The 23,047-nt window shown below is 39.0% G+C and overlaps 1 protein-coding gene across 4 annotated transcripts in view; it reads right to left on the bottom strand.

Moving 5' to 3' along the window:
* Nucleotides 1-1,859: 1,859 nt before the first annotated feature.
* The window catches only part of map3k4 (mitogen-activated protein kinase kinase kinase 4), a 54,471-nt gene continuing 33,283 nt past the window's right edge, over nt 1,860-23,047 (bottom strand). For 2 of the 4 annotated variants that reach the window (XM_062058329.1, XM_062058331.1), the window contains 9 exons: nt 21,608-21,690; nt 21,461-21,541; nt 21,212-21,403; nt 21,064-21,134; nt 17,157-17,273; nt 14,149-14,308; nt 13,953-14,075; nt 8,226-8,332; nt 6,418-8,118 (listed from right to left, as the gene is read on the bottom strand). In XM_062058329.1, coding sequence (XP_061914313.1) covers nt 7,879-8,118; nt 8,226-8,332; nt 13,953-14,075; nt 14,149-14,308; nt 17,157-17,273; nt 21,064-21,134; nt 21,212-21,403; nt 21,461-21,541; nt 21,608-21,690 — 1,174 coding nt within the window. In that variant the 3' untranslated portion in view covers nt 6,418-7,878. Of the gene's footprint in view, nt 2,639-6,417; nt 8,119-8,225; nt 8,333-13,952; nt 14,076-14,148; nt 14,309-17,156; nt 17,274-21,063; nt 21,135-21,211; nt 21,404-21,460; nt 21,542-21,607; nt 21,691-23,047 lie in introns of those variants that run through there. The other 2 variants (XM_062058333.1, XM_062058330.1) reach the window with 2 other exon arrangements.

Here is a 23,047-nt window from a genome sequence, read left to right as displayed (position 1 = left end):
CTCGACTCTCATTTTCAAGAGGATATAGTATCCGAGGTGGTTTAAAATACAAATCTGTGATCTACAATAGAAAAAGGAGAGTGTGGAATCCAATGAGCCAGCTTGTACCTAAGTTACGGTCAGAGCGAAAAAAGATACGTCCATCGCTGCCTCTCAAGTCATTCACTGTAACGTTCCTCATCTACGAATCTTTCATCCTCGCTCAAATTAATGGGGTAATCATCACTTTCTCGGTCCGAATCTCTCTCGCTCCATTGTAAACAACGGGGAATTGTGAGGAATCCTAGCTCCTGTGACGTCACGCTACTTCCGGTACAGGCAAGGCTTTTTTTTTATCAGCGAGCAAAAGTTGCAAACTTTATCGTCGATTTTCTCTACTAAATCCTTTCAGCAAAAATATGGCAATATCGCGAAATGATCAAGTATGACACATAGAATGGATCTGCTATTCCCGTTTAAATAAAAAAAAATCATTTCAGTAGGCCTTTAACATTGCAACACATGCCAATACGGCCGGGCTAACTTATAAAGTGACATTTAAAACTTCCCGGGAAATATCCGGCTGAAACGTCGCGGTATGATGACGTATGCGCGTGACGAAGTCAGAGTAACGGAAGTTATGGTACCCGTAGAATCCTATACAAAAAGCTCTGTTTTCATTTCATAATTCCACAGTATTCTGGACATCTTTTGCAATTTGTTTAATGAACAATGAAGGCTGCAAAGAAGACAGTTGTAGGTGGGATCGGTGTATTAGCAGCGGACTACAGCAACACAACCAGGAGGACTTTGTTGGAGCGCTAGCCGCGCCAGCCGCCGACCTCACCTTGACTTCCTACGTCTCCGGGCCGCCAAACGCATCGGGTGAAGTCCTGCCGATCGCTGGAACGCAGGTGAGCACGGGTGTTGATGAGTAGATGACGGCTGGCTGGCGTAGGTGGAGAGCTAATGTTTTTAGCATAGCTCTGTGAGGTCCCGTTGCTAAGTTAGCTTCAATGACGTCGTTAGCACAGCATTGTTAACCTTCACCAGCCTGGAAAGCATTAACCGTGTATTTACATGTCCACGGTTTAATAGTATTGTTGATTTTCGATCTATCCTTCCAGTCAGGGGTTTATTTTTTGTTTCTATATGCAGTTAAAGCACGATGCTATCACGTTAGCTCGTAGCTAAAGCATTTCGCCGATGTATTGTCGTGGAGATAAAAGGCACAGAATGTCCATTTTGCGTTCTCGACTCTCATTTTCAAGAGGATAAAGTATCCGAGGTGGTTTAAAATACAAATCTGTGATCCACAATAAAAAAAGGAGAGTGTGGAATCCAATGAGCCAGCTTGTACCTAAGTTACGGTCAGAGCGAAAAAAGATATGTCCATCACTGTCTCTCAAGTCCTTCACTGTAACGTTCCTCATCTACGAATCTTTCATCCTCGCTCAAATTAATGGGGTAATCATCACTTTCTCGGTCCGAATCTCTCTCGCTCCATTGTAAACAACGGGGAATTGTGAGGAATACTAGCTCCTGTGACGTCACGCTACTTCCGGTACAGGCAAGGCTTTTTTTATCAGCGAGCAAAAGTTGCGAACTTTATCGTCGATTTTCTCTACTAAATCCTTTCAGCAAAAATATGGCGATATCGCGAAATGATCAAGTATGACACATAGAATGGATCTGCTATTCCCGTTTAAATAAAAAAAAAATCATTTCAGTAGGCCTTTAAGGCAAGTCTCACTTTGCTGCCGTCTAGTGGGCTCTTGGTGTAACCACAAAAGTGTCCTATTTTCTCAGATTTCAGATGCCAAACAGAACATTTTCAGGCAAAAATCATAGTCACTTCATTGGTGTGATATGTCTAATACATAGGATTACAAAATGATAAACAAGCCTGTTTTATTTTAATAAAAAAATGTTTTATTAATATTGTTTGTACATAGCAAACACTAAGAGCAGCAGAGGACCACGTGTTGAGTGTGTGTGTGTACAGTAAGTTGTGTGTAGAGCAGCAGTGAGCGGAGGCAGGCCTTCTTCCTCATCTTCATCAGGGCTGCATCGCGGTCACTTGAACGACTTGACTTTTACTCCTCGGCAAAAATCAAAAAATTAAGAAATAAAGAATAGAAACAAATCCTTCCTGGAACACTTGACAAAGAAATAAATTCATTTGAATATTTGGATGGTGTTCATTTCATAAAAAGGACAAAGCGGCGATCCTTCTATTCAATCAGCAAAGTTTTTCAGCCCCTTAAAAAAATTCCACTGAAATAAAATTCTTCCTTGCTCCACTCAACTAACTGCCCCCTTTGGGTAAACAGTTTAAAAGTGCCATACGGTTTGGTACCACCCCCAATCCCACCCCACCCATTAGTTTAAAAAACAAAACAAAACAAAAAAGTAAAGTTCAATGCCATTTCACAGGTCGGTGACAACAACAAAGTTGTCAATAATTACTTTACAATATTGTTTATACAAGCATGAATGTAGATGCTATTCTTACAATATATACATAAAGTCCATAGATACACAAAGAAAGAACCGCTCAATGGACACTGAAAATAAGAGTCTTCAGCCCAAACGTCTACTTGTCCACGCTCGCAAAGTCCAAAGGTCACAAAGGTTGTCACTCCTCATCCGTACACACCTACAACAGAAATAAATGAGCATTAGGACAAAATAATGCATTTACTTACGGAGTAAAATCAATTCCAAAACTCCAAACACACAAGGTTTTTACTCACGCCGACAACTGGCAAGTAAAAATAATTTCTGAAGTAAAAAAACAGAAAAACATTAGCAAGTATAAAACCTATTTTCTTCAAAAACTTTTGGCAGTAATATTCCACACACTTGCCCTCGGCACACCCATAAATTGCACAACAGGTGGTGTTGCTGAGTCAATTTAAGGCCATTAGAGCTACACTTAATTGCGCATGGTGCCGTCCACCAAAAACGAAAAAAGAAAAAGAAGCCGGGTGGGGAGTAAAATGGCAGTCAGAAGAGGGGAAACAAGCTCAACCTGTAAGTTAACCTGTATGTTTCAGGCAGGGTGGAATATTACTACTAAAAGTTTAACTTGCAGAAAAGTGTTTTTTTTACTTGCGAATCGTGGGTGCGACATCAACAGGTAGTGCATGGAAGTGTGTATATATTGACTTTTCTGATTCAGACTCTGTGGTTACGTGATTGCTTTTCTTACGGCCAGTGTTTCAGCTGTCTATTAAATGGTTCCACTTCAGTTTGTGTTTCTATTTCATATGGCAAATCATTCGAAACCTAATCCCTGTTGCTGGCCTCGTTTACACTGCACACCAAATCTGATTTTTTTATGCCCTCAAGTGACAGTTCTGATTTTTTTTGTCGCTCCAAAGTGCTTCAAATGTGATCTTTTGGCATCAGATTCAGGTCACATCAGGAGGTAGTTCGAATCAGATTGGAATCTGATCTTTTCAAATAAACGCAATGCCACCCGAATGTGGCTTTTTCGTTAGCTTCAGGCGAGCTACGTCATTCGTGTGCGCTTGGAAAGACGCAGTCGCCAGCGGAAGTGGATATTTCATCACAACATCAAAGTCTATTTAAGACGACCAAATTTTCGGTGCCTCACTTTCAAACGTGCGCAAATAATAGGTTATATGTAATATATAAATATATATTTTGATTTCGAAGAAATAGCGATTGTTGAAGGACCGGAATTGATGCTGTGGCGTATTTTGCTTACATGTGAGTTGGAAAAAAAAGCTCACATAGATCCACGCTGATGTCTGTGTCTCCTCCACTTAACAGTCCTCCCAAATATATTATACTATACAGGACTGTCTCAGTAAATTAGAATATTGTAATACATTTCTTTATTTTCTGTAATGCAATTTAAAAAAAAAAAAGTCATACATTCTGGATTCATTACACATCAACTGAAATATTGCAAGCCTTTTATTATTTTAATATTGCTGATTATGGCATACAGCTTAAGAAAACTCAAATATCCTATCTCAAAAAATTAGAATATTTCCTTAGACCAAGTAAAAAAAAAAAGATTTATAACAGCAAAACAAAATCAAACATTTGAAAATGTCAATTAATGCACTCAGTACTTTGGTTGGGAATCCTTTTGCACGGATTACTGCCATCAATGCGGCGTGGCATGGAGGCAATCAGCTTGTGGCATTGCTGAGGTGTTATGGATGCCCAGGATGCTTCAATAGCGGCCTTTAGCTCATTTGCATTATTGGGCCTGGTGTCTTTCAGCTTCTTCTTCACAATACCCCACAAATTCTCTATGGGGTTCAGGTCAGGGGAGTTGGCAGGCCAATCAAGGACAGTAATGCCATGGTCAGTACACCAGTTACTGGTGGTTTTGGCAATGTGGGCAGGTGCCAGATCATGCTGGAAAATGAAATCATCTCTATAGAGCTTTTCAACAGATGGAAGCATGTAGTGCTCTAAAATCTCTTGGTGCACCGCTGCATTGACTCTGGACCTGATGAAACACAGTGGACCAACACCAACATGGCTCTCCAAACCATTGCTGACTGTGGGAACTTCACACTGGATTTCAAGCAACTTGGATTTTGCTCCTCTCCAGCCTTCCTCCAGACTCTAGCGCCTTGACTTCCAAATGAAATACAAAACTTGCTTTCGTCTGAAACCAGGACTCTGGACCACTCTGGAACTGTCCAGTGCTTCTTTTCCATAGCCCAAGTCAGACGCTTCTATCAATCAATCAATCAATCAATGTTTATTTATATAGCCCTAAATCACAAGTGTCTCAAAGGGCTGTACAAGCCACAACGACATCCTCGGTACAGAGCCCACATACAATTCTAGAGATTTTAGAGCACTACATGCTTTTTGTACGGTAAAAACTTTAATAAAAGTGTCTTACTTTTTAAAGATGGGATTAGCATATCTCGATGATGCGATTGTAAACCAGTTTTCTCTTGCATGTTTCCACTGTCATCAGATCGGGCACTGTACACACACGCCAGTCTTCCTAACATGATAACCCGATCAGAAAACCCGCAATAGTTACATGTTTATGTCTCAGTTCATCACGTTGTGTGGATAATAATCATAATACCTTATTATTAAATCATAAATAAATACATTATGGAAGGTATTAAGAAAAGAAATCAAATAAAGCACCAATCTGATTCAGTTTAAGAGACTACAAGTGTTCAGTACAAAGAACAATTATGATGAACATCTAGAACCTTTTTTTTTGTTGTTTTTTTTAGATGATTATTACTTATCTCAGTGGCCTAGTGGTTAGAGTGTCCGCCCTGAGATCGGTAGGTTGGAGTTCAAATCCCAGCCGAGTCATACCAAAGACTATAAAAATGGGACCCATAACCTCCCTGCTTGGCACTCAGCAACAAAGGGTTGGAGTTGGGGGTTAAATCACCAAAATGATTCCCGAGCGCGGCGCCGCTGCTGCCCACTGCTCCCCAAGGGGATGGGACAAATGCAGAGGACAAATTTCACCACATCTAGTGTGTGTGAGACAATCATTGGTACTTTAATCTTTGGAACTATTGGCTACTTTTAAGACCCTTCTTAAAAATCCATTTTTAGTTAACTGGCTTTCAACCCAGCATGAGACTTTGAACTGTTTAAACTATTTTTAACTGCCTTTTATCTAACAAGATATGTTTTTTAGTTGCTCTTTTTATATGTGTATATATGTGTGTGTGTGTATTTGACCTCTGTTTTAAATGATATATTTTAGTCTGTCCTTTGCCTGTATTTCTCTGCTTGTTGTGTGTTTACTTGTTTGTGGTGTACAGCCTTTTGTTTTTCAACTGTGGTTGTTTTTTTAAAAGGCTTTATAAATAAAGTTAGTATCTATTTAATACTTGTTTACTTACTTATGGTATATTTTTTAATTATCCACTGTTCTGTTACAAACAGAGAAAAAGGAAATGGGATAAAACTGCTATATGATAAGGGGTAGGATTAAATAATTTCTGCTTCTTCCTACTCTTTTTCGGACACGCTGTAATGAAACAACTGGAAATATGTGATGCATTACATTGTATTGTATGCATGTTCCAAATAAACTGAAAGTGAACTGAATGATATTATGAGTGCATACTGTGTTGAGTGAACAGTGAACTTACTATTGAACTTTGACAGCAAAAGTGACTTATGACGTAGTTTTTTAACTGACGGATTTAAATGAAATAATTTTTTTTTTGGCAAAAGCCTCACAGGTGTCAGACTCGTGACCCGCCACTTCAATTTATTTGACCCTCGAAAGCCTTGAAATAATATGTATCAATAAAGTACTGTAACTTTTCTTACTAAATGTATTTCTTTCTATTTTGGGAGGGGAAAAAAAACTACTCCATGTAATCGCAAATGATGTTAACTTAAATGTTATCTAATTATGCAAAAATATAATATCAAACGTTAAAACAATTTTTAAAATAGAAATAAATAATAATGATTTCAAAGAAAGTTATCCATCAAATTGTGCAATGTTAAAGTAGCAATAGATTTAATGGTAAAATTGTGAAATGTACTGTGGTTTTTACAGCATTTTTCTCTAAATGAAAAAAACCTACTTTTTTTTTTACTGTAATAAATTGTGGCTTTTATAGTAATACAGACAAAAATCTACAGTTGATTTGCAAACTAGCAGCTTAGGTGCCAAAATGTTAGTTTTTTTTTATTTACAGTAAAAAAACAAATGTCAATTTTAACAGTAAAATTCTGGCAACTGAGTGGCATTTTTTTATACCATAAAAAGAGCAGTACTGTTTTTCAATTTACAGTAAAATACACAAAATTTTGAGGTGAAATTATTGCAATTTACCATATTTTTATTTACATTTTAGTTTTTAAAAAAATCTACTAATAAAATGCATTAAAATTTGTGTAGTAATAGTGTTCACTGTTAGAAGCGGCCCTCCGGGGCAACACATAACTGCGATGTGGCCCTCAGTGAAAACGACTTTTGACACCTCTGGCCTAGGCCATGATCATGTGGCCCCCTAGTGGTCGTGGCCCTAAACAAGAGTTTAGTGCAGGGGTGTCAAACTCATTATAGATCGGGGGCCACATGGAGAAAAATCTACTCCCAAGTGGGCCGGACTGGTAAAATCACGGCACGATAACTTAAAAATAAAGACCACTTCAGATTGTTTTCTTTGTTTAAAAATAGAACAAACACATTCTGAAATTGTGCAAATCACAATGTTGTTGTTTTTTTTTACAATTACCTGTTGCGATTAATAGCATACATACTTTATTTGTTGTTATTTAGATTTTTTGAATAAATTATGTGATAAGGTTCATCAGTCAACTCCATTCATCCATCCATTTTCTACCGCTTGTCCCTTTTGGGGTCGCGGGGGGTGCTGGAGCCTATCTCAGCTGCATTCGGGCGGAAGGGGGGGTACACCCTGGACAAGTCGCCACCTCATCACAGGGCCAACACAGATAGACAGACAACTCATTGGTGTTAATTTTCATTGCATCAAGATAAAAAAAATAATATCAAAATCAAATTACAGGATGTTATTTATGTAGTTTGATCATTTTCCTCGACTGCTGTACTAACATGTGGTTTATTTTGTACATATGTAGCATCGTCTACAAAGATACAAAGAATTGCTATTGCGACATCCAGTGGACACATTTAGATCAGCTGTTTCTTTCATTAAAAAAATTCAGGTTAATTTTTATACTTAGCAAACTCATCCCGCGGGCCGGATAAAACATGTTCGCTGTACGTTTGACAGCCTTGGTTTAGTGTGTTTATGCGATAGGCAGGCCCGGCCAGGATTTACTGTAAGGAGTTGTAATGACAAGCTATAATAACAATAAAGGATTGGATTTACATAGTGCTTAGAGTCGCACACAGTCCCGTTATAATGTGATTTAAATTGAGCTATGGTGAAGGTAGTTCCAAAAGTAGAAGAAGGTAAAAGAAGCGAGCACCTTGACAAAGGGATGATCAAGCAGCATACTCGCAGTCCAGCGTCGTTTAGGTTCGCTCTCCAGACAGTGGCCCAAGAAGTCCTTGCCCTCTGTGCTCAGCTTCTCCGGGATGGGGGGCTTATGGCCCATGCCCACTTTGTACATGATCTGAAAGTTGTGCTCGTACTCATGCCAGGGTCTCTGCACATGGAAACAAAATAGTGCACATGCTCGCATGAAGACAAAGGCACTTTGAGATCAAACGTGCGACACGTTGCAGTTGGAAGCGTGTGCAGAAAAGACGTTACCTTTCCTGTCACCATCTCAATGAGGACGCAGCCTAAACTCCAGATGTCTGCTGCTCTTCCATGGCCTTCACCTTTTGCCCTGGTGATGACTTCAGGTGCCATGTAGGCTGATCAGGGGAGGGAAACAGGAATATACAGGTTATTAAATATGAATTGTAGGCCACAAGATGAGCAAATATATGGGGGATTAAAATGTCACATTAATTTGATTGACATAATCAAAGAGGTCGTCATTAACCATGTTTATTGTTGTTTGCACTACAAGCGAGCTGCTTTCTAATATTTTGCCTGGAGTAGATACAAACCCCGTTTCCATATGAGTTGGGAAATTGTGTTAGATGTAAATATAAACGGAATACAATGATTTGCAAATCCTTTTCAAGCCATATTCAATTGAATGCACTACAAAGACAAGATATTTGATGTTCAAACTCATAAACTTTTTTTTTTTTTGCAAATAATAATTAACTTAGAATTTCATGGCTGCAACACGTGCCAAAGTAGTTGGGAAAGGGCATGTTCACCCCTGTGTTACATCACCTTTTCTTTTAACAACACTCAATAAACGATTGGGAACTGAGGAAACTAATTGTTGAAGCTTTGAAAGTGGAATTATTTCCCATTCTTTATTTATGTAGAGCTTCAGTCGTTCAACAGTCCGGGGGTCTCCGCTGTCGTATTTTACGCTTCATAATGCGCCACACATTTTCGATGGGAGACAGGTCTGGACTGCAGGTGGGCCAGGAAAGTACCCGCACTCTTTTTTTTTACGAAGCCACGCTGTTGTAACACGTGCTGAATGTGGCTTGGCATTGTCTTGTTGAAATAAGCAGGGGCGTCCATGAAAAAGACGGCGCTTAGATGGCAGCATATGTTGTTCCAAAACCTGTGTGTACCTTTCAGCATTAATGGCGCCTTCACAGATGCGTAAGTTACCCATGCCTTGGGCACTAATGCACCCCCATACCATCACAGATGCTGGATTTTCAACTTTGCGTCGATAACAATCCGGATGGTTCTTTTCCTCTTTGGACCGGAGGACACAATGTCGAATATTTCCAAAAACAATTTGAAATGTGGACTCGTCAGACCACAGAACACTTTTCCACTTTGCATGAGTCCATCTTAGATGATCTCGATCTTCGATCTCAAGTGCACGTGAAATGTCTTGCTAAAATACTGTTGCTGTCCAATGTGAATAGTTCTCCAAAATGTAAATAAAGTGGTATCTCGGTTTGGGCAAAACATAAGTCTTGGTTTTCATACACCGTCTCAGTTTTAGTACGATTAAACACACATTTGTGATACGGTCTTTGTGCTTGTTTTACGGCTGCAAAATAATCCACCATATAAAGTTACAGAATACAGTAATCCGACATTCAAAGTCAGAGCGCAATAAATACAGAGTCCATGTTTCCAGAGGGTCACTGATTGCAACACACTGCTAATAGAAGATGGCGCTTGAGAGCAGAGATGGAAGTTTCTGGTGTTAAGAGTGCTGCTTGCCAACCGTCACTTTAAATCTACCCGGCGTGCTCGGATGGCCTCCAGTTCCACCTTGCATTCCGACGGACGTTAAAGGGAGGAGACGGACGACCAGACAGTTTAATAGAACACGTAAAGTGTGAATTTGAAGCTGTCTCGCACATGCGTGTGATGACATCAGTTGATGTAAACAAGTTCTTGGAAAGCACTTGGATAAATAAACACTATTGGATTAACAAAAGGAGTTGCAGAAAAGTACAACCAACCAACAAATGATATTAAACAATAATCTATTTCATTCATCATTTATATGTATTTTGGATTTTTTTCTGGGTGTAAAAGTATGATAATGCTCTATAAATAGTTTTATATGTTAACACTTTTTGGTGTCAGGAACGGATCAATTGAGTTTGCATGATTTCTTACTGCAAAAATGTATTTGGATTTTATACGATGTGGTTTTCAACAGATCCTTTGGAACGGATTATCAACAACAACTGAGGTACCGCTGTCATTGGCAGCAAAACATCTTAATAAGAAAAAGATAGGGTAGCAATAACAGATTTGTCCTAGTATAAAGCTGCACGATTCATCGACATTGAGGTTTTAATTATTGCGATAAGAGGCTGAGGTTTTTTTGTTTTCTCCGGCATTTGAGTGACAGACATATTGGCCAATCAGAATTGTTGAGTTTCGCCTTTGTTCCTCTCACTCTGCATGGCTCTCAGCACCTGAGCGTGTTTATTTAAGGGTAGAAGTAACTAAGCGGAGTAACGCCTTTACACACAGAGAGAGCACGTACAAACAACCTCGCAACTCGCCAGTAAGAAGTTCCACAAAGTAACAAAAATTAGGATGAAAGAAATATGATTATAAAGCCAAATGTCCCATTTTGGCCGTATTTCAGCTTCTAATTGGATAGGCAATATGAGCCCATCAACACGGACCAAAGAGCGAGAATGCCGTGATTACGTGAAAACAAACAAAAAGAAAACGTCGACCTTGTTTTCCCAACTGGGAAAACAATGCACTTTAAGATGTTTGAAGCAGCACTAAGTAACTTTTCAACCTTCATAAAATATTTTCATAACTTTGGGGATGACACATGGACTTACAACCAGTTGAATGACACCTCTGTCATGGCCTGAGGGATCTGGATCACTCTCACTTAGCGACTTTGAGAAGGGTGGCAGGAACCCTGCCACGTAAAAAACTACAAATGCGCAGACTTGCTTTACGGCACACGTCACTCCCCATTCGTTAAAAAGACTGAATTCGCCTGCGTGCCGCTAGAAAAGTAAAAGAAGAAGAAGAACACCTAAGTGCATTTCCTGCTATCATGGTCGACGCTCCAAAACAACCAAAGAAACGAAAAGTTTTGTCTGAGGAGACAAAAAAAAGACAGTCAAGGATCAACATTGGCCTGACTTTCACTCGCTGGCGTGAGCTCAAAGAGGAGGGATTTTCGGCCAATGCTGCCTTGGCTCTGTTCCTGCTCAACTAGTAAGTGACTTTTGATGCTCAAATCAAAAATGATCATGTTAATGTTAGCTATGGGAAATTTGCATGGTAGGAACAAATAGCCACCACACTAATTCCTTTGAAATAAAACTCCCCCGCCGGTCTTTCTTTGCTTTGGATCTCCATCCGCCCCGATATGTTCTTAGTAGTAGCGTCATGTTTGTAGCACAATCCAAGATCATTTCTTGATAGTGTCTGCTATTTAACATCAGCATAGCCATTAGAGACGTAATATTTGTGCCATCATTACAGCGGACATCATGTCAGTTTGATGCTATATGCATACTTGCCAACCCTCCTGATTTTTCCGGGAGACTCCCGAATTTCAGTGCCCCTCCCGAAAATCTCCCGGAGCAACCATTCTCCCAAATTTCTCCCGATTTTCACCCGGACAACAATATTAAGGGCGTGCCGTGATGGTACTGCCTTTAGCGTCCGCTTTTACACCATACGAACAGCGTGCCGGCCCAGTCACATGTTGTATGCGGCTTCTGCATACACACGAAAGTGACTGCAAGACATACTTGATCAACAGCCATACAGGTCACACTGAGGGTGGACGTATAAACAACTTTAACACTGTTACAAATATGCGCCACACTGTGAACCCACACCAAACAAGAATGACAAACACATTTCGGGAGAACATCCGCACCGTAACACAACATAAACACAACAGAACAAATACCCAGAATCCCTTGCATCCCTAACTCTTCCGGGCTACAATATACACCCCCGCTACCACCAAACCCCGCCCACCCCAACGCCGCCCACCTCCTAATCTCCCGAATTCAAAGTTCTCAAGGTTGGCAAGTATGGCTATATGTGAGAGTGCCATGGACTCTTCTTCTGGCAAAACACTACCACTTTAGTCCACTGGCGCCGCCAAAATCAACCAAAACTGAAAGTTCTTGAGTGGGGCTTTAATATTTTTTTAAATTAAAGTTTTTCTCACGGGTATGAGTCAATTTTATTTTTATGTTTATTTATTTATTAAGGATAACAAAGTTATTTACCTTCCAATTACAGTACAAGGATAAACAATTCTATAGTAATGAAAAATAAAAGTTGATGTCCTTTTAAATGGTTACTTGCATAAATATTATATATTATGATTACATTATAATCACTGCATTGTTTTATTTCTTCAGTTTAAGAGCATGATGTAGACCATGGGTCACCAAACTACAGCCCCTCCAATATATACTGTATATACACACACATACATACATATACATATATAATTATTTTTAAAAAATCTGTCCTTTCTAATCCATTTTCTACCGCTTGTTACTCTCGGGGTCTTCTAGCCGCTCAGGCAAATCATATTGTCTATTAATGTATTTTCCCATCGATAACGTGACATCATCGCGCTCAGAATATATATATATAATAAATATATATACACTACGGTTCAAAAGTTTGGGGTCACATTGAAATGTCCTTATTTTTGAATGAAAAGCACTGTACTTTTCAATGAAGATAACTTTAAACTAGTCTTAACTTTAACTGGGGCACACAACTGAAGATGTGTCCCAATGGTGGAAAAACCTCCCAGCAGTGTCACCTAGCCTCACTTAGGTATGCGGTCAGGTGCAAGCCTGGCTCAGGGAGGAGGACGCCCCTGCCATGCAGAGTCCCCAGGGATTGTACCAACTAGTCCTTTCAACAAATTACCTTTAAAGAAATACACTCTATACATTGCTAATGTGGTAAATGACTATTCTAGCTGCAAATGTCTGGTTTTTGGTGCAATATCTACATAGGTGTATAGAGGCCCATTTCCAGCAACTATCACTCCAGTGTTCTAATGGTACAATGTGTTTTCTCATTGGCTCAGAAGGCTAATTGATGATTAGAAAACCCATGTGCAATCATGTTCACACATCTGAAAACAGTTTAGCTCGTTACAGAAGCTACAAAACTGACCTTCCTTTGAGCAGATTGAGTTTCTGGAGCATCACATTTGTGGGGTCAATTAAACGCTCAAAATGGCCAGAAAAAGAGAACTTTCATCTGAAACTCGACAGTCTATTCTTGTTCTTAGAAATTAAGGCTATTCCACAAAATTGTTTGGGTGACCCCAAACTTTTGAACGGTAGTGGATGTATATATATATATATATATATATATATATATATATATATATATATATATACATACACATACAGCCCGGCCAAATTTTTTTAACCCAATACGGAAACTCTAGATATATATATAATATATTATATATATATATAATATATATATTATATATATATATAATATATATATATATAATATGTATAATATAATGAATATATATATATATAATATAAATAAATAATTTGTAGGAAATTCTAGCCAATCCAAATCAAAAAGTTTGGAGACCCCTGATGTATACAAAAGCTCTGAGTCTGTCTGCATAAAGCCAAATATTTTTAAAGTAAATTCTTGCATAGTGCTCTAATAAGTGGCACCTTGAGGCAAGAATATGTTGATTGACAGTATAAAAGTAACATGTCCTCCTTCACTCCTTATTTTCCCAGTTTTATGCATTTTATGTATTAAATATAAAAATTGCAAGTTGAATCGCATTCTCAATTTTGGAGGGAAAAATCGCATTTCTGTTTTTTCTCAGAACATTTTTTTTTAGCCTTTTTAAAAAAATACACGCAACATAGCCAATTATGCAAATCACACGATGAGGCCACACTGACACGCCCCCACCAGTGGTCTTACCGGCTGTCCCCAGAGTGCTGTTGACCTCGCCCGGCATGGTGTGGGTGTTGTTTCTTAACTTGACCGAGCAGCCAAAGTCGCCCAGTTTAATGAGGCCAGAAGACGTCAGAAAGATGTTGGCTCCTGACGAGAGAGCGCTGCTGTTAGGAGAGGGGGGGGGGGGGGGGGGGGAGAATGTGGCGCAGAGGTCGCTGACCTTTAATGTCCCTGTGGACGATGCCGTGCTCATGGAGGACGTTGATGGCGGTGGTGATCTGCTTACTGTACAGCCTGATGACGTGCTCCTGCAGGCCCAGCCTGGACACCTCCTCCAGGGTGCCCTCGTCACAGTACTCCATGAAGATGTACATCTCCTCCTGAAGGGTGGACGCCGCAGAGGGGGTGAGTGGTGGGAAGCAAAATAAAATCCAACCAAAACTAATAAACAAAATAAACACAAAATATATTTTGTACGATTTTTTTTTAAGGCAACTCTTGAGTTACAGGTGGAAACACTGTCCAATTTTTGTAATGTCTGTCGAGGCGCTATGTGGATAGGACGTCCATCGAACACTTCATGGAGCAACACTTTTTATAAACACATTAAAAAAACGAGAGCAAAAAAATAAAAAAAGATCAAGCAAAGCTGGTAATTTTCTGACGTACAAACCACGCCAAAACCAACCCTGCGTCATACCAACATATAACTTGCGCTCACAAACTCATTAGAGTCAGCCACTGATGCATTTAGGGCCACACAAAAAGTGGGACAACTCCAACACCACATAAACTGCAAATTCCAGCTCGACTCACACGCAGCTAACCATTTGTTTTGCTAGTTTGCTTAAAGGGGAAGTGCACTTTTATTTTATTTTTTTAAAATGTTGCCTATCATTCCCAATCCTTATGTAAGACAAGAACTCGTTTTTATTTTCTAATGCATTCTGACTAGTAAATAAATGCAATCAAAAGTCAGCTTAATCCTGCCTATAAAGTGCTTAAAACATCCCAACACCTCCATTAAGGTTTTATATACATGCTCTAAGTATATATGTCATGTAGTAACAGGTACATTTATAATAACATGTAATATGTATTTTGATCATTTTAAACATATGTGGCGCATTCATTTCCAAAACGCTTCACCACTTTCGCTTTTCCTTCGACAACACCACTTATATTACTCACTGCAGTATTCATGAGAGCCAACATACATAATAAGACATCACTTACTGTACGATGTCTGCTGTCATTAGGATGCTGATTTATAAAATTGTGTTATATTCCCCTTTAGATGAAGAAATGACTCATAATCTTTGCGAAGAAAAGGGGGGTGAAACGAAGCGTCTTTTCATGTCCTTCATACCATTATCGGATCTAAATTGGCTGTCAAAGTGTACCAACGTGGCGGATTACGTCCTCATTCTTCTACTATCCAGGTGAGAGGCAGGATTTATAAACTACAATAAACTTTAACGCGCACCGAGGCGAGGAAGCAGCTCACCTGCCGATGATGTCAACAAAGCTAGTGATCACGGTGGCGCTATAAACAGTTTGTGTGCGTTAGCGCTTATAATAACAATATCACTAATACTTGGTTAATATTCAAGTCGCAAAATGTAAATGGTGTATTGTTGGTGCTTTTTGGATGGTTATTTATTGGAATTTTATGGGTGGAATAGAGCAGTGGTCCCCAACCACCGGGCCGCGGCCCGGTACCGGTCCGTGGATCGATTGGTACTGGACCGCACAAGAAAACTTTTTTTTATTTTTTTTTATTGAATCAAAATAAAAAAACACAAGATACACTTACAATTAGAGCACCAACCCAAAAAACCTCCCTCCCCCGTTTACACTCATTCGCACAAAAGGGTTGTTTCTTTCTGTTATTAATATTTCTGGTTCCTACATTATATATCAATATAGATCAATACAGTATGCAGAGATACAGTCCGTAAGCACACATGATTGTATTTCCTTATGACAAAAAAAATTAAAAAATAATCATCTTTTGATATGATGTACTTAGTCCATAAGTACACAAATGTGTACCGGTACTTCATGTTTAGTGACATGCTAATTCTTATTTTTACACTTTTTTTTTGCCAAATTCCATTGTATGTTATACTCTTCTGACACCACCAGTATAAGTGTCCACATAAGCGGCCATAAGACCCCAATTCGGTAGTGTACACAATTTTTGAAATAAGAGCTAAAAGGTGCTGTCCACGCATGTGGCCACTAAGCCTTTAATTAAAGTAAACTTCAATCTACCAACCAATATTTCAGGTTTTCATACACTAACCTTACTATTAAAATCCATAAACTGCTGTAATATGGATAAGCTTGCAATTTATTGTGATGTAGAAAAATCCCATATTTTTACCAATTATGAGCAGATTTCCCATATTTTGAAATGCAAATGTTGATGCTCCTCTTAGACACACGTAATAAAGGTGTGTGTGAATTCCCCAGATGTGGTTTGGTGCTAAATTCACTACATCATTAGTGCAACATTAAACATGATGTCACTACTGGTCCAACATTACCAAAAAATAATGTCCAGCTGTTTACTCACGTATACTATTCATGTTCAGCTACATTTTACTGCAAATTAATATTGGCTCCAAGTATCGGTTATCGATCTCCTTGACTACTAATAATCGGTATCGGCCCCGGAAAAAACATATTCATGTCCATCTCTACTCACACTCCCCATTCAGATGTGTGCTTATTCTACTGTCATGGTTTAGGAATGTTCATTTGTGGATAATAATCATGCAATTCTGTTATTAGACTTATGCTAACATAAACTGTAATGATATATTTTACAGACAGAAAGTTACAGGAATGTAAAATGTATCCCATGCTTACTCATTGTGCAACATGGTAATGTTGTAAGGGGAACTAAATGTGATCTCTGAAAAGGGTGCACATTCTTTTCAAAGCATGACCCCCACTTAGACATACAATACGAGTACATAGCTCATTAAAAACAAGTTTGTTTTGTTATAAATGACTGTTGTCATTTGATTATAATAATAAGACATTTAACTTGTTAACATGTCAGGTTTGGGACAGGTGTGCTGCTGGTGTGGCCACTGTGTGCACACCTGATGTTGCCCACATGTGATCCACTGACTGCTCAGGGAGTTTGTGTGTTTGGTCAGACACAGGAAAAATTTGAGGAACATTGGCGGGGAGTGTCGGCTGTGAGCGTCTTACCCTGTGGAGCTCCACTCCGAAGTAGCGCACCAAGTTTGGGTGCTTGATGCCTTCAAAGATTTTCAGCTCGTCTGCCGTCTCCTTGATGGTTTTGTGGTCGTTCGGCTGGAATCGGATCTAATGATGCAGAAAGTAAACACTTGGGATTAGTTTGATCCATCCTGGAAAAAACTTGAACCCTCAGAGGACAAAGGCAATTTTTTTGCCTTTCAGTAAATTTTTTCTGTATTTGGGCCATCAATTTTCCTAAAAAGGTATTTTCTGTCATATTTTAGAATTTCAATGTCCAATTTTTCACAGGTGTAAGATACACTGGCAAGTATTCCACAATGCCCCAAAGACCAACTGGACATAAAAGTTCCTTATTTTTTGAAAGACAAAAGTATTTTGGATTGTTTTGCTTTCCTCCAATCTTTCAATCAACTTCAGCCCCAAAGAAAAACATCAAACATAAAGTGTTCTTATTTTTCATTTGAACACATTGAAGGCATTTTGATCAAATAATCATCAAAATTTTTTTGTTGGATTTCTTAAGAATATTCTACAACATTTTTGCACTAAGCTAAGCATTTTCAACAGCGCAGCAAATCACATAGTTGACATTGCCCTGAAGTAACAAGAAAAATAATGAATGAATGAATGCTTTATTTCAAACAAACATGTGAATACTACGTTACACTTGATGATAATAAACCCTTTGTATGTTTGAAAAGGAGTAGCAATAAGCATTAGCTTATTAATTCTTATCCCTACTCCTTTTAGTACCTAGGGCAGGGGTGGGCAATTAATTTTTACCGCGGGCCGCATGAGCTACCCGAGCACTGCTGGAGGGCCACATCGACAATATTTCAATTAAATTTTGCTCAATATTATTTTTGATATATACCGTAAGATAAATAATAATAATAATAATAATTAATAATAATAGTAATACTTCAACATAGTGTGTGTAACAGCATTCCATGACTAATATAAATAAATTAACATTAATAATAAATGACAGTAAAATAAGCACACGTATGACTGAGGAGTCATAGTGTAACTTTGTGTGGTGTTTGAGTTGTCCGACTTTTTGTGTGGCCATAAACGCACCAGTGGTTTAGTGCTATGCGTGTTGGTGACAGATGACAAGTTGGTTTTGGCCTGGTTTGTACGGCAGAAAATGACTAGTTTTTCGAGATAGAATTGTTTTACTCATGTTTTTGGTGTGGTTATGTCCGAATATAAACAGTTTTGCTCAATAAAGTGATCGATATAATTCCTGTCCTCGAAGCATCTCGATAGACGTTACAATAATTGAACGGTGTTCAATTGAACGGTGTTGACGAACACCGTTAGGGCCGCTTGTTGTCACTGTCACTCAAAGTTGCATTGCAAAATTCCATAGAATAAATATGTTTATTTTGTTTAGAATTCAGATGGGATTTGATTTGGTGCGCGGCATATACTTGCTGCGCGCAGCGGACGCTTAAGCAGTGCGCAATTGCGCAGGCACGCACCTTAGAGGGAACGTTGCTTTGCAGTTCATGTCTTGTTGAAAACACGCCATTCCTCATCAACTTTTCTCTTTTTAGCGTCTCGGGTGTAAACCGTGCATCACTTGTCGCTGCATGTGCACCTTCACTCGCAGGTTACACACGGACACACGCCCATAAATAATACTTTTCAAAATAAAAGCAGCACAGTTGTATTGCGCGCACGACATAGATGTTTTTTCAACTTTATTTTGTAATTGCAGCTGTTCACATTCACTCACAATCACGCACACACATACGTCCACACGGAAGTAATACAAATAACGATTTTCAAAACAAAAGCAGCACTGTTGTATTGCACACTCGACATAGATACTTTTTTAAATTTATTTTGTAATTTATAATTGGCCTCAAGTGGGCCGGACAGGGCCGGATGCGGCGGGCCGCAGAATGCCCAGGTCTGACCTAGGGCCATCTTCCTTCCTGTGTTCCTTTTTTTCTTCTTGTTTTTTTAATACTCTCAACCAAAAACCACAATCGTCAACCAAAAACCACAATCGTCAACAAACAACCACACCATGACTGATTTTCTCTGTAAATTCACCAAAACGTCACAATTAAGTTATTGAGTCTGTTTAGCTGATAGGAGAGTTAGCTTCCGCAGCTCGTGAGTCCTTGACGATGACTTCTGTTTTGTTTGATCAGCCATTTTACTGCAATGTTACAGGCACCGTTTGGAAACAATGTTAATGTAAATGAACATTTTAAAATGTTTTCTGTGTAAATATCTTATTTCATAACATACATGTCTGCAGCTTAAAGTTCGATGCGGCTAATATATGGGAAAAAATGTTTTTCTTCTAACGCTGAGTGGGTGCGGCTTGTATACCTGCGCGCTCCATAGTCCGGAAAATACAGTACTTCTTTGTATAAACAACTGTTGTGTTTTTACACTGCAAAATACTTCAATTAAAGACACTTATAACGTATGTGTAGCTTGTGTGCTTAGCTGCTGTGTAGCTGCAAGCTCCTAGTAGCCTATAGCGTACCATGTTTACCTTTTGTAAATGACTTGAAAAGACCAACTGTGTGTGTTTAATGGGGGAAATTCACTACAGATGTTAACTGGCTGTCCAGCTTTGGACAAGAAAAACAAACCGAGGGACTGCTTGCATCAGAGCTTATATCAGAGATTTTAGATGCAAGCCGATATCCACCCATACTTGGTTTTTGATTATATAAATTTCGGATCAGAACACCCTTAATTTTTACGCCCTTCAAAAATTTAAAGGACGTTTATATCCTCTTGCTTTGAAAATCATTAAAATCCAGTGGTGTGCCGTCAGGGCCAGCAAGGCCTTCTCACATAACCAGAAATCATGATCAAAATTAAAGATTAAAGGTATTTTTAATTTACTTTCCCTAAATATCTAAAAGTATATGTCATATTATGCTCCTTCCAGCGCTGTTGTTTTTAGTTTATAGAGTTTTTATCCAATCAGAATTCAGCTAGCTTATGTTGCCATGCTGTACCAAATCTGCCAGAAGCCTTCAGATTCAGCAATGGCTGAATCTGAAGCCATTTTGACACAAACACATGATGTTTGTGTCCATTCACTGTCAGTGAACGGACACAAACATTTGACAGACAGTTGCGACAGCCAATCAGAGCACGCGGTGTTGTCAGTAAGGCCTTGTAGATGGCCGAAGGCAGATATATAGTGATGTTATGAGCCAGGTAACATAAGAACTCCATTACCCAGCATGCCACAGTAGTGAAGAACATGCGCAGTAGCCCCGTTTAGGTTTAATGTAGACATTCCAGCAGCGGGATGTTTTTGATGAGCACGTTGTGGAGTAAACTTTAAGAACTCAGCCAACACGCCTCGTCTGCATCTTTTATGATTAGACAAGACAACACATATATTTTCAAGAAGGATATTTAAAGCGAAACTACATCTTGTGAGACCATCTCGGCCCACCCTGGAAGCTCGCTCAGCTGTCGATGAAATGTGAGTTCAGATATTTTATTTCTTTATTTTTTTACGTTTAAAATGTTTTTTTGCAATTTTGATTTTGACAGTACCACATAAGATATGTCTTAATTGCTGAGGGGTTTATTGATTTTTAAATGCACCAGAAAATAACCCGTTTTGTACAATGCCCAGCAGTGCGTAAATGTGTTTCTGCATAGTATTTCTCCAGCAATGGTCATGTGGTGACATAAATGATGGTATTTTGAGAGGTAATCATTGAAGTCGGACATCACTGAAGGCCTAGGTGGGAAACGCACGGCCCGCCACTGGTAAAATCCAATGTCCCCAGAGGCTTAAAATAGGTTAGAATATACATTTAGCAACCATTTTTGTAAGAGTAAATCCTTTCAAAGTACAATACTATATAAACTTGGATATACTTAAGAGCCCACTAACCTCCTTCATGGCCATCAGCTCTCCAGTGTCCACATTGATGCAGGTGTACACTTTCCCATACTGGCCCTCACCTGGCAAACCAACACATGACAGCTTGTTTGCACCTCAGAACATTGATATTGGACGTAAAAAACAAACAAAGTCTTACCGATTTTGTTACCCCTCTGCCACTTGAAGGTGACCTTCCTGAGGCCCACATGCATCACGTTGTCATAAGACTTGGGCGTGTGGCAGACCTGGCCGATGATGTTGCGTTGCTTCATCACGGCGTAGCGCTTGTCTTCAAACTTGCGGATGGAATGACGGACCGCCTCCAGCGGGCTGTGGCGAGCTACTGAGTCTGAACACACAGGAAGTGGCGATGGAAAGGTGCACTCAAATGTCGCATTGGTCTCACCTTTGGATTGGCTGATGAAGGTGCGGAGCTCCCAGCTTCTGCGTGTGCTGCTGTTGGAGTCGCCCTTGGGATACGAAGGTTCTAAAATTGGGACGAGAAGAGATTTAGGAAAGGGAGCATGAAGGAAGTGGATGAAAGTAAGCTCACCTTCTCGGTCGTCTGTAGGGCTTGAATGCCGACTCAGCGACTTGAAACTGGACAGACGGTCGTTCTCGTGGAAACTGGATCCCCTTTGAGGACACAGCAGCCTATTAAACTTGCCATTAAATTAGGTACATGCACACAATCTAAAGAATAATGCAGTGTGGAGGTAAATAGGTGCTTGAAGCGCAGGTCATGTGACCCTTTAAAGCGGATGCATTCCCACTAATGCAGTCAGAAGGTTAGAGCTGGGCAACAAGTCTGACATGGTGCAGAAGTGGCGTCAAGAGCAAGAGGTTCGTGTTCTAAAGCGCTAGAGCAGAATGTCACAGGCCCGTTCTTTCAAAGGTTTCCATTTTCACACAAAAGCACAACAATCACTTCCATTGACACAAAGTGGTTTATGTAAGGGGTATTTTTTTCTTTGTCATTTGAACACATGTTGAAAGTGGCAGAAAAAAACAATTGTTGATGTAAAAGGTTGACTGAGAAGTGCCTTTTTTTGCACTTCATTTAGTCTTGTTTTAAACATTTTTTTTTGTTCATATTAACTCATTGTATACAATATTTCATTTATTTTATCTTAATATGAAGTTAATATTTTATCTCATGCATTTATTTTGTATTTTAGGACTTCAGGAGTAAAGCTTTCTCAACTGTTCATTTGTGCTTAAAAATGAAAATGTACTTATTAGAAAATAAATTAAATGGTCTAAGCCTTAGATATTCTTTACCTTAGACTCTAAGGTAAAGAATATGTACAGTGTTTTATGCAATAAATAGCAGCACTTCCAATATGAATTTTTATGTAAGCATGGAAATTGATAAGACCATACACAATGCATTGCACACTTTGTATTTAAAAAAAAAAAAAAAAAAGGATAGATCCTCTAATGACTACTTCTCTGCAATTGCATATTTCAAGGTTTCTACAGGTACCAGCAAGTCTAATTTAATATTCTAATCACTTTTTAATGCCACTTAAAATAAATGTAATGCCCATGTCCTACTGCAGATAGTTACGATAAATAGTCACAAGCTTACAATTGTCTGTATGCACAGAATTGTAAGCTTTTGACAAAATGTTAATTAGTTGCAGAGTTTACATTAACTGTTACTCTCGAGCAAATTAGAAATTGGCTCATAAGACTGTTTAATTTATTTTATACAGCAGAAGTTGCTTTGTTGGTCATGCCAAATAAATTTTGCACAGTTAACTGCTGCCTGCATTTAATTACGGACTTGTGATTAGCGAGTAGCATGTGTGATTTCACCGCGTTGATGCCCATTGAGCAAAGTTAGGAGGTTGTTTTGCACACGCTGCAAAACACCTTTCTGGGTTTACCACTGACAGGCCTTACCAGCGTTCACTAATGATGATGAAGAAAACAAAAAGGTAATGAACATTTCTATCAGACAAAATTTGAAAAAATATAATATGATGCT

Source organism: Entelurus aequoreus, linkage group LG09 (assembly GCF_033978785.1).
Source record: "Entelurus aequoreus isolate RoL-2023_Sb linkage group LG09, RoL_Eaeq_v1.1, whole genome shotgun sequence".
Lineage (NCBI taxonomy): Eukaryota > Metazoa > Chordata > Actinopteri > Syngnathiformes > Syngnathidae > Entelurus > Entelurus aequoreus.
The sequence above is the reverse complement of the archived record's forward strand: the minus strand, read 5'-3'. Positions and strand labels throughout refer to the sequence as shown.